At 40.0% G+C, this 12490-nt stretch overlaps 1 protein-coding gene across 14 annotated transcripts in view; it reads left to right on the top strand.

The window, feature by feature from the left end:
• The window catches only part of ARPP21 (cAMP regulated phosphoprotein 21), a 147427-nt gene that overhangs the window by 73833 nt on the left and 61104 nt on the right, over positions 1-12490 (top strand). For 7 of the 14 annotated variants that reach the window (XM_045200139.2, XM_045200138.2, XM_045200146.2 and 4 more), the window contains 3 exons: positions 726-785; positions 4936-5168; positions 10536-10769. In XM_045200139.2, coding sequence (XP_045056074.2) covers positions 726-785; positions 4936-5168; positions 10536-10769 — 527 coding nt within the window. Of the gene's footprint in view, positions 1-725; positions 786-4935; positions 5169-10535; positions 10770-12490 lie in introns of those variants that run through there. The other 7 variants (XM_024565845.3, XM_024565846.3, XM_045200144.2 and 4 more) reach the window with 4 other exon arrangements.

The raw sequence follows: 12490 nt of genomic DNA on the forward strand, positions 1-12490 counted from the left end.
AAATTCACAAGCCTTAACATCTTAGGGATAATTCTGAACATTTCCAAAATTTGGTCTTTACCAAAAAGATTAAGTGGCCATTTATAATTTAGTTTAGTAGGAAATCTTCTTCTCTAGTCTTCCAGCCAAACATTTTTCCCTACTTTACTCTCTGATTTTGTTCATTTACTTGGGTTTTACACAAAAGACTGCTGATGTTCTCCTGTCCCTTATACTCAGATGAGATTGTATTCATCAGTACAGTAACTGGTCACGTATATGCATTACGCATGAGAGCAAGTCTTGATGTTCCCATAAAGTGAAAATTTTATTGAGTGAATTCCTTACAAAAATAAATATATTTCTTGGATGCCTGCCTTTGGAATGTCAGTATTTTACTATGTTCAAGAAATAAGGAATAACTTTAATATTACTCAAAGAAAAAAATCACAACTAATACATTGAATTAAGTATCTATTATATCATACAGATTTATTTCTTCTCCTCTCCTCTTCCATTCCTTCTGTTTCCTTGTCGTTTCCTTCTCTCCCTTATCCAGCATCAGTGTTTGAACGCTGGGGTAGGGAAAAATCATGCTGCCACTCATTTATTATTGCAAAATTCAGAGTCATGCAAATAAAACAGCATATGGGGTTGATCTGCACGACAGGTGTGTTGTAGTGGAGTACACATCCACTTATTGCCCTTAGGTTTTACATCATAAAACTCATGTTTTTCATTTCCAGTAGGCTCTTGGAAGACAGTAGCATATGCAATGAGACCTATAAGAAAAGACAGCTCTTTCGGTTGGTATGGTTTACTTTTTTAAACTGTGTTTTCAGATTATGTGGCAAAATTAATGTTAAATTCAAGTGTATTAGTGTAAAATATCTCTGTTCTTGGAATACAATGTGTTCAGTTATCTCTTTGTAAAACTTGTCGCAGAGCTGGTGTTGAAGCCTTATTGGGTGATGTGAGGTGCCAGACTGGGAAACCATAGCTTTGGGGAAAATCCGCTAGGGTTCTTTCTCTGATTTTCTGTTTTCCTTCCTTTCTTTCTTTTTCTCAAGGGCTAACCTTAGAAGCACACTGATTTCACATTCCCAAATCAACATTGGTGATTTACAGAGTTACAATTTCTCTGACAGGTTGCAATTGGGTATACATTTCCAACACTGGAAATAAATCGATGATAACTCTATTTGAGTACTTGATTTTTAGCTACTACTATCCATCACAATATTTCAAATGCTATTTTTAAACACAGATTTTATTTCTAAAAGAAAATATGAGATTGCTTTCAAGTATAATGAACTATTTAAGTCAAGATCTTTGTGAGATACCGGTAATGGATGTATATAGAGGGGCATACATATATAAATCTATAATATTAAATTGTATTATATAATTATTATAATTTACTAACCCTGATATAATAATATTATATATCTGTATGTTGTAAACTATGCCGGAACCTCCATGAAAGCAGAGTGTTCATACTCATGTTCCGACTACTCTATCAAATGTGTCTCTAGCATTCAATATGAAACAAATATATACCTAATACATATATTAACATTTCAGTGCTTTGCTGAACATTGGGATTCCTGTCTGTTTAGGACAGGCAAAATAAACAAATAAACAAATGGAAAACTCATACCTACTAAGAAGAAAAAAATTACCAAGAAAAATAGGTTGTGCACTTAGAGGGTATTTTTTTTTTTTTTGCAGTAAATCTGAACTTAGAACCTCATCATTAGAATTAGAGTAAATTAGAGTACAATTAGAGTGAAGACAATTCTTCACCTTTACTCTAAAAAGCTAGAGTAAAGGTAAAGACAATAATAAAGACAATTCATTATTGTCTTTAGAAGCAAAAAACCCCGGGATCTTTTTTTTTCTAACTTCCCTCTTATTTCTAAGTTGAACTACATAGTCTAATGCCTTCCCTTTGTATTATTAGATACTTTTCACACTTGAAGATTTAAAAAAAAAACTCACACATTTTTTCTTTGAAAGCCCACAGAAGGACTAGAATTTACTGGTACTCCTACACTCACATACCATGACCTGGTTTGCTTAGCAACATAGATAAAATGTGGGTTCTTGCCCCTTATTGGCCAGTTAGTTTCACGTAGCCTTAAATCTGGTCCCTAGCCAGAGCTGCCATCTACTGAGATTGGCCATCCTAAATCTGGACACCATGGCCTACCAAAATCACCAGGCACAGAAACTCGGGGTGATGATTTAGCACAAAGCCTACCATGTTCACACAATGGTAAAAATAATTCAAAGTGTACATCCTATCTACCTTGGGTTAAAAAAACAATGTCATCTTCAGACAAAAAGGAAAATAAATGTCACCGGTTACGTTAATCAGCACAAAAACAGAATTTAGAATATTTGCTTTATAACAACTCTAGGATCGAATTCTAGGTACACACAGAGGGCCGACTCCTCTTGTTGACCAGACATCTCATTACCATTGCCTTCCTGGTTTCCAGTAGTAGGGGACCAGGACTGGACTTAGATGGCACAGAACGGCACTGGCAGATTCTTTTTTAGTGACTTTTATGAGGCTACACTCAAAAAGATATGAAATTCAATTCTGGACCTCCCCTTGCCAGTGTTAAGGAGAATAATCAGCAGACAGAGCATTATAAAACACAGTTTCAATGTGTAAATATTTAGAGATCATAAATTAGAATTATATGCATTGTTTTGAATTTCATTAATGCAAGTGTCTAAAGCAGCAACTGAAATTCTTTCCTTTAACATGCACAGATTTGGATGTAAGATGATGATTTGAACTGGTGCAACAGAAGTAGAGGTAGTTGAAGAAATCTTACATTGCCTCCTTGGTCAGGGGGTGCTACCCAAGTCTAGAGGAACAATCCAGTGTTCTGGACACCGCTCTGCCAGAGTGAAGGGTGCAAAAGCAGCACCCTAGCTAGCACCTAGGAATAGCGGTGGACACCTCCTTTACAAACAAAGGCCCAGCCACACTCCCATTTAGAGGAAGTCTGGATCCCTCCCAGGGAGGTACAGAGTTCATGGGGCGAGGGACCATTGAAACAGAACTAGTTGTAATCCTCCCTACATGGAAAGCTTCCTTCTGACACATCCCATATGTTGAAGTAAGAACCACCCCAAATCTTTTCCTATAATAAACATTCCAAATTAGCTACAGCTGAGATAATTGTCACATTCTTTGTACATTTACCGCTGCTAAATAACATTTAGGCAGGCTTTGTCAAAGATGGGTCAAATTCATCAGAATGGAATGGGGAAAGAATGAAGCTGAGCTTGGAGATTGAAAGAGAGACCGTCAGAAATGGAAAAACTGCTCCTCTTTCCAGCAGAAAAAAAGTAGTTTTTTTCCAGGCCACCTCCTCTGGCTTTTTTAAATTCCAAAGGAGCTTAAGAACTAAAGTTACCTGGCCATTGCTGAGGATTTGATACTCCTACTCAAAACCTAGTCTTTTTTTAGATGGTCCTTGTTTCTAAAACCAGCCATCCCGAGGTCCCGAGAGCAGAGCGTGTGTAAGAAAACATTGACAAAGGACAGGAGGGCCCTGAGTGCTTTTTGTCTCGGGAGTTTTGTGCTCCACTTCCTCCCCTCACTCTACAAAGTTCCTATGGCAGGTTAGCTATTTCATTTTTATTATCTTTGGGTCCATTTTACCTTGTTCCATTTTCATGCTATAAAAGAAAAAGTTCAGTCAGTAAAGTTGAAGTAAAACCTGAGATTTTCTGTGCACCTTCTTTACAATTTGGCTGGTGCATGTTTCAATCAGATATGCGTACTGCTAGCATCTCGACAACTCATTATTGTCTTTAGAAGACTATTTATTAGCAAAGCTAATAAAGATCTGGATCAAGATCGAGTCTGTCACAGAGCGTAGTGATATGAAAATTGGGGTTACATCTGTTGCCTTTGATTTATGTCCCCTTTCCTTATTCATAATCCATGAGAATCTAAGAATATTTTAAGGATCCATTATTTCCAAGTGCAGAAAAATCTTTGAAAATATTAACTAAGTTACTTTTAAAAAAACCAATGAAAATGCAAATTTCATCCATTTTCTCTAGGAAAGACACTACTTAGAGGTTCTCTGGAGTCTTCAAACTTCACTTCTGACTATTGACTCTCTTCCAATACATTTGCTCTCTTTCTATTTGAATTTTGAACAAATGTGTTATTTCACCTATGGAGCGCTTTTTTTTTTGTTGTTATTTCCATTGATCCTCTTGAGATGTTTCATGTCAGTGTAGTGTTTATACCATTGTTACTATCACAACAACAGGATTCCAAGGCTCTTTCCTCTGCCTGTGAAGGTGAAACGCACTGGGCAAAATTCTCCCCAGAGGTCGACAGGGTAGTTTTGGTCATTTCTGTGCTGCATGTCAGAGCCTGCGTGAGTTCAGATACATAGCTCATAAAATTAGATGATAAATTAATAAGTGGCTTTTCTGGAAGTGTGTGCATTTTCCCTTAGTCCAGCTATTTCATGCTGAAGGAACAGATAACGCTCTTGTTCTTCAGGGAAAGTTGCTTTTAGGATCATTCAAGATCATAAGTGTTTCCAAATATTGATTTATTGTTGACTTAGGTCAGGAGAATTTATCTTCCCTCCTGTCCGCAGCAGAAGTTTACAATGATGTTCGATACCATGTTTTTCTAGTCGTTTCTCCTTCACTGGCAGAGGGATCCTGTGACATCTGTAGGTTTGGTTTTCTTCCCTTTGTGACACGAGTGTTACATGTGATGTGTTACCTGTCTGCACATGAATGAGGTATTCGGTGCACTATTTGTGAGGCAACAGGTTTAACGGAAAGGGTTGACAAGAAGGGTCTCGTGTAGACGACTCTTCCAGGAATGGTCCCACTCGATGTCCACACTGCTCAAGGAATGTAACACTGTCCCTGTGCATTTTTCCGATGGCCCCGCTCCAGGGGGAACAGAGATGGCTCGGGGAGGACGTCCGGGAGTCGGCAGAGCAGCTCAGAGAATGAACTCAAGTGGCCCGACCACCAGCGGGCCTGGAGCAGCACAGACTCCGACAGCTCCAACCGCAATCTCAAGCCCGCCATGACCAAGACGGCGAGCTTTGGGGGCATCACGGTGCTGACCAGGGGTGACAGCACGTCCAGTACCAGGAGTACCGGGAGGCTGTCCAAAGCAGGTAGTTAGTACTGAAGGGGTTTAAGTCCTGTGGCGTTTTCTGAATTCTACCCAAGCTGTACAGTCAACATTCTGACTTTGAGTTAACTAATGAGGATGATGTTAGCTACTGGGATAGACTGAGGTCAGAATGTGCAGTTTAAATATCAATACTGCCTCTTGCTAGCCATGCACCTAAGTCCAATTATTAACCCCTCTAATCTCCAGTGTCCTCATCTCTAAAATGTAGGTGATACCAGAATATTAGTCTAACCCCCCTCAGTAGACTATTGTAGGTTTAACTCCAATCATTTATGTGAAAATGGTTACCAAGGAACATGCACAGGGCAACTATTTTACAAAAGTTAGGCTTTTAAAAAGTTAATACTCTGAGTTATTTCTTAAAACCACATTGTAAGGTAATTAGGATATTAGCAGTTTCCATTCCTGCTTTGGCATGCTGTTAGGATCCTGGGCAAGTTAGTTAGCCTATTTGTGCCTCAGTTTCCTCATCTGAGAAACGGGAATAATATGGCACCAACAATGCAAAGTAATTGTTAAGACCAAGAGTTAATATACTCAAAGCAATATCTGGCAAGTTATTAGCCCTCAGTAAACAGCAGTTCTTGTTTATTTTTATTATTGCCATTTGATGTTTCCATCCCTGCATTGCACCTAAGGAAGGTGACCCTCAAAAGGTTTAGAGTTTCCCAGTAGCCAGGCTCTTGCATCTGGTTTTTATTCCTGTGGGTTTTTTTTTTCTTCTTAGTGAATAGTGATCTTTTGAGTTTAGTAGTTCAAGTTTGCACAGTCTTTGGGAGTCTCTGATGATGAGAGATTCTAGAACCATTAACTGGAAACAACTTGAAACCGATGGAAACATCAACACTACAGGGTTCCTATGAGCTCTTCTTTCTCCCAAGAATCCCTCACCATTGTTTACAAACTACTTTGAAATATTTATGATTAAAATATCTCATACAATCCCAGGAAAGTAACAGGTGACCCTTCAGTAGCACTCCAGGACCTTAAGTGTTTATTTTTATTTATATATTTATTATTATTTTAATGGAATGTATTGGGGTGACGTTGGTTAATAAAATCACATAGGTTTCAGGTGTGCAGTTCTATAACACATCATCTGTATATGGCATCGTGTGTTCGCCAGCCAGGTCAAGTCTCTTTCCATCACCGTTTTGGTTTAGTATGTATTATCATTGTTTTTGTTTGGCTTTGGTTTTGCTTTGGAAGTTTAGAGGCCCTAACTCTAGGCCCTAACCCAAGCTAGGGTCAGGGCACGTGTTGCGATTCCCTGCTGAACCTTGGCTATCAGGGTACACTGGGGGTGCCTTCATGGCCTGGGGCTGCAGGTGAACAGGAGGCCAGGGCCAGGAGGGGAAAGGTGAATGGACAACAGCAGCCAGAGGTTAGACATGGGCTACCCTAGGCTGTGAATGCTTTCCCCAACGAAGCATCACTCGTGCTGATGGGGATTCTATGAAATCGAGGCTTATTATGCTAATGGTTTAACATAATTATGTTGTTGACAAATGCCTCCTGAGAAATTATCTCGTGTTTTCCAACATAGGCAGGAAATTAATAGCATTTAGTCATAGTCACTACTTATATATACATATCTTGCTTCCTGGAAAGATTCAGGTGAGCTCACACTGCCTTCTGTCATTTTTATTCACCAATTGGAGAATTCTTGATTTCTGACTCTAATTAATTGCTCTTATATTCCACTATTGCAGCAACGAACGTCAAGAAAACCCACTGTGGTGCACTTAAGCTCTTGTAAACTAAGAAAGGTTCAATAGTTTTAAATCTTCTTAAAAGGCAGAAACCAAGTACCTTAAATGGCGCACTTGAAAATTCCAGTACACCGAAAGAGCTCTTAGGAGTTTTAAATTAATCGTCATCTCCATGCGCCAACCCCCAATCATGTCCAAAGCAAAGCTTTTTGGAAACATTTAAAACACCTCAAGAATGCTAAAACGCCATGTTTTTTGAGAATGGTTAGAAATTGTAAGTGCCTCAGACATTCTTTTAAAAAATGTAAGTGTATCCATTTGAAAGCTCGTCAAGGTGCAGGAAGGGAAAGCAAAAATATATATATAAAAATTAAAGGACATGAAGCTAGGATGTCAAAACAAACTCACAGTTTCCCAAGAAGGTTTTTATGCAGCCAAGCTGTCAGTCTTGCTATTGTAAAACTTTAGAACAGCACAAGTTTCCAATTTTTACCTCATCGTACACAGTGGGATTGCAAACTTCCTTTTTACCTTTCAGAAACCAAGTCCAGAGTTGTGACATTTAAGTTATTCTTCTCCGCTTCTAATTGCAGAGGTTGGAGCTTTGTACGGATAATAATGAGACTTTTTCCAAGCGGGAAACGTTTTCCTACATTTTGGAAAAGGCATGTTACTAAAGTCTGAACATGGGAGCACATTCCCTGGGCTGCCTTTCCCCTCGTGCATCCCCCATACTGAGCTCATGGTCACCTAACAGGTGTCCAGCACACACCTGGTGGGGGTGGATGACATTATTACATCATGGCATCCTCCTTGTGAGGAGAACTTGAATGGGACTTGGGCTGCCACCTCAGCAGTTCCTTGGTAGTGGCAGTGTGGCTGAAAGACAAGCGGATGACATCTGCTTCTCTCCACACTGGCTAAACTCCACTGTTTTTCCGTCATCCCTCCCTCTTGATCTCCGCAGCAAGGGTTCTCAACTCTAGCTGCATCAGGATTTCTTAAAGCACAGATGGCACGCTCAGAAGCCACGCTCGGAAAACCACTGATCCGGAGAAGTGAGAGAGTCTTCCGTTTTGTTCTAATAATTTTACACGGCCTGCTATTTTGTTTTCTGGGTGCAAGGGTATTCTTGTTGTCACCTTCCTAGTCTACACATGAGAGTATGTCTGAAGCCAGTGAAAGACACCGTATCTTGCTGCCACTTCCTCTTCTGGGTGTTTCTTTTCACCACTACACTGATGCATCGTGGGTATTCCCTCCTGCCTTGTGATTTCAGAAGCTTTGGGTTATTCTCCTGAACTCTGACCTCTGGATCCAGATAGAAACATTTTCTTGAATTCAGAAAAAATAATAATAATAATATGGCTCAGGATCCTTAAAAGAAGCAAAATTGCATCAGATGAGTTAAAAAGGCAAGGAAGACTTTATTCATAACTATTGCAATAGGAGTCAAGACTATTACAATAGGGGAGGGAGATTAAACTCAACCCTGCTGAAACAAAAGGCAGGGAAGTTTTTAGTGAGCACGTGGAAAAGGACTTAGACTTTGGAGAGGTGATCGGTTAATTTGATGAAGCCCCCTGTGTCTGCTCATTGCTGTTTATCAAAGTCAGGCACTTACCCTCCCATAGACATTGACAGACTAAGGCACTATTTTTCTCGATGGTCACATTTCAAAGGGATGGCTCCCAAGTCCTCCCTAGATCACACTTCAAATTAGAGTTCTGCGATGGCTCATTGGTGCCAGCTCTTTCTCCTGTCCAACCCCTCAGCCCAGATATGAGCATAATTTTTGTAGGACCTTACATGTCTGGGGGCAGGAAGTTTTACTGTAGTATTACTGTTGGTGTTATTGTTGAGTCTACACTAGTGTTAACATCGGACTGTGACATCAGATCACAGGTGGCAGATCCTCAAACTCTGCGACTTGCACCAGGGCTCTGACTTCAGGGTCATAATATCATTGATGTGCTCTCAAAATTACTCCTAGCATTCTCAAAATTCCTTTTAGATCCTTTATTTTTCTTCCCTTAAGTTATTCAGAACCTCATAAGTATTTTAAACTGGTGAGATGGAGCATGCTAAATTAACTGGAAACTGTATCATTCTTAATAATCGAGTCATGGAAAAAGAGAGAATTCCTGACCGAGCACTGTAGCTGTCCGTGGTATATTCATATGCATGCTTTCTTTTCAGGGGGCAGTTGGGTCATCGTTAAATCTAGATTAGTCTGTCAAGATCGAATCCTAGCTCTGTCTAATGACACTAGCTGTGTGAGTAAACTTGAGTTATCTGACTTCTCTATGCTTCAATTCCCCTATCTATCTAGACAGTGATAGGGCTTCTTATTAGTGTTTATCCAGCTGCTCACACGTACTAAATGCTCAAGAAATATCACTGTCCTCCTTCTCAAAAATTGTCACTTTCCATTGGCCCCTCTTCCCTGCAACTGCATGATATATTCCTATCACTTGTTTTAAAATATTTCCAGTTTAATTTAAGGATACATTTTAGAATCTCGAAAACGACATTAACTATTCATTATGTACGTTAACCTTGAATGCCACAGAAAATGCATTGTTAATGACATAAGTCAATAATTGTGGGCTAATAATGTAAAAAATTTACTGCATTCTTGCAATCTATGATATCATCCAAATCATCTATTAGTTTAAATTCACAGATACAGAAATTTTGGTTGGTGCTTTTTTCTCCAATGCTCTGATTAATATTCAACACTCAGAACAGCCATGGTCAAAGTCTCTGGAACTGCTTGACTCCGGTTTCAGTGAACGGCAGCTAGTGCCTAATGGGCATGGGGTGTAGCAGGTGTTTCTTTGTCCCCAGAGGAGGAAGAGAGAGATGATTATGGCTAGATTCCACCTTGGGGGCTTCTGAACACTGACCCAGTTACCTGCATGTTTGAGAAATTCATGGTCCACAAACATCGCCAGTGACTTTACTCTTGTGTTATCTGAAGAATGCTCCGTCATTGCTATGAAGACCAAGCCCTCCTTGGTCCACCTCTTGGCTATATTAGAAATATCACTGAAATAAGATTTATGCAAATATGTGCAACAGAGTACAGATCTTAAGCACTCCCAATAGGAATGATCCACTTCTTCTATTCACATCTGGGGGGAAAGATAATTTCCAACTCTGTGCCTTCAAAATTGAGCTTTTTGGATGTCGAAGAACCAGTATTTTAAAATCATCGTGTGATCAGCACATCACAGGACTTCTTCCAGCTCAGTAAAACATTTCCATGGCATTAATTACTCAGGGTGATAGTACTTTTCAGGCACTGAGTTCAGGGCTTTAGGGTACCTTTACCAATTAATCACCCATGTGGCATGTGAGAAGGCTAAAAGGGAGTGTTCATTCTGAATCTCTGCTTTTTCAGGAAATGGACACATCAGACACAGATTCAGGAAATTGACACAGAAAAATATACAGTAGATAGTTCAATAAAATGTGAGACCAAAGTAGTAGGAGGGGCATGAATTATTCTCATCCTGCAGCACTCACCTCAAACTCTTTAATGACAGATTATTTAAAGTAGCATTTAGACCCAGAGCTGTGGTCTCTGTCCTCCTCTGTGTTGAATGATGTGTTGATTTGTGTCTCCATGGTAGGTTCTGAGTCATCCAGCAGTGCAGGCTCCTCAGGATCGCTGTCCCGCACCCATCCCCCTCACCAGAGTGTGCCCCTGGTCTCAGGTGTGGCGGCCAGCTCTCCTGGCTGTGTGCCCTATCCGGACAGTGGAATGGGGGGCCAGGTCGGTTCCAGCAGCACCAGCTACATCCTCCTTCCACTGGAAGCTGCAACAGGCATCCCGCCAGGAAGCATCCTCCTTAACCCACACACAGGTTAGTCTATCACCTCTGCTTTGGCAGGGACTCAAGACCGGTGTTTGTTCTTGCGTTCAGTCTTATGATTTTACTAGTGAGTTGTGTATTTCTTGAGCAGGAGAGCTTGTTGCATGAACTGCTATGGAAGGTCTTGATTTGGGAAGGGCAGATCTACTGCTAAAATCTATATCTCCATATTGAAAAAGTATTCATACAGATATATAGATACAGTTACTTCCGGGAAATCTACACTTTCCTCTCCATCCTCTCTTCACTGACCGCAGAGTTTCTCATGTATTCCTAGGAACTGAGATCAGAGATCAGTGAGGGCTGAATTGGGATATACTAATTAAAACTTTGTGTTTCTCAGAATAAATTTATGAGCAGCCTATTATGATGTTAAAAGTGTTTTTGCATCCAAAATATTTAAGGAACTGGAGATATTAATTGGGACACATAGTGGATTCTTAACTATAGAAGATGCTTTCTGACCTTGCAACTTCATCCAACTCCTACCAGAGAATAAGGAATAGCTGTGGTGACGAGGCTACAGGTGCAAATCCTTATGTATTTTAGAGATTTTAGGCCTACACTGGTTTCGGTGGGGGTTGTGGAATTAATAACTTCATGATTATAGTTTCTTCAAAAGTGAAAGACTATTGGCTGTTCATTTTTAAATTTCTCTAGTGGTCAGTTAACTTCCACACCGGTTCCATAGGGTCCAGACCATTGAGCCAATAGACTGTTGAACATCTGCTTCAAGGGGAGACTTCCCAAGCAGGGCAATGGCATCCAGGCCTCAAGGCCATTTGACAATGTCTGCAGACATTTTGATGATCGTGACCTAGGGAGGAGGAGGCTGCTACTGGCATCTAAGAAGGGAGAGGCCAGAGATGCTACTAAACACCCTGCAACGCACAGGCCAGCTCCTTCCAACAGAGGATTGTGCAGCCCAGAGTCAGGAGTGCAGCGGTTGAGAAACCCTGGGTTGGAAGGTTCAACGTTGACTAGTCACGTCCTTAGAAGCCTTTCTAGTGATTGAATTGTCTCAAAAATATATCTAAGGTTGGGTTTAGGTTCTCGCAGAGTGTTTCTTTGATTGGCTAAACTTGAAAATGCAAAACCAGATGTGAATCTTGTGAAAATGTTCTGATTCAATCTTCTCACATATACTAGTGCCACTAGTAATTAGGAAATTCAGAGAAACATGAGAATGATAGTAAAATAGTTACTTGAATAATTGCCACATTTTCATGAAAACATATGGCACAATCTCAAGGCAGGGTGTTTGATTGAGACATTTTGAAAATGCCATCAGCTTCGGGGAAAAGAAGGCATAATCATTTTATTGAAAGCCATTTGAAAGCTTTCTGATTAGATACTTCTAAGGAGAATATTACACTGCTTTTATTTTATTTGGATCATCGTAAAGCACTATAAAAGAAATTAAAAGAAAACCAGGATCATATTCATTACTCTGGGCACTGTTCAAAGTATGATCCGACTTTGTTGGCTTAAATTCTTTCACTTTTAATTGAGATGGAGGGCTTGCAGACAAGAGCTCAAAACCAAGCATTAGTTTTGAGTGGTTTGTTTTCAGCGAAATTGCAGAGTGTTTCAAAAAGCACAACAGAGTATTTTAGGGTATAATACGAGAATATTATTTGTAATGATAGTGTGGCTGTGCGTGTGTATGTGTATATTATCATGTGTAATCTTGTTTACAGAAAGAGAAAGAC

Source organism: Desmodus rotundus, chromosome 8, assembly GCF_022682495.2.
Source record: "Desmodus rotundus isolate HL8 chromosome 8, HLdesRot8A.1, whole genome shotgun sequence".
NCBI classification, from domain to species: Eukaryota; Metazoa; Chordata; class Mammalia; order Chiroptera; family Phyllostomidae; genus Desmodus; species Desmodus rotundus.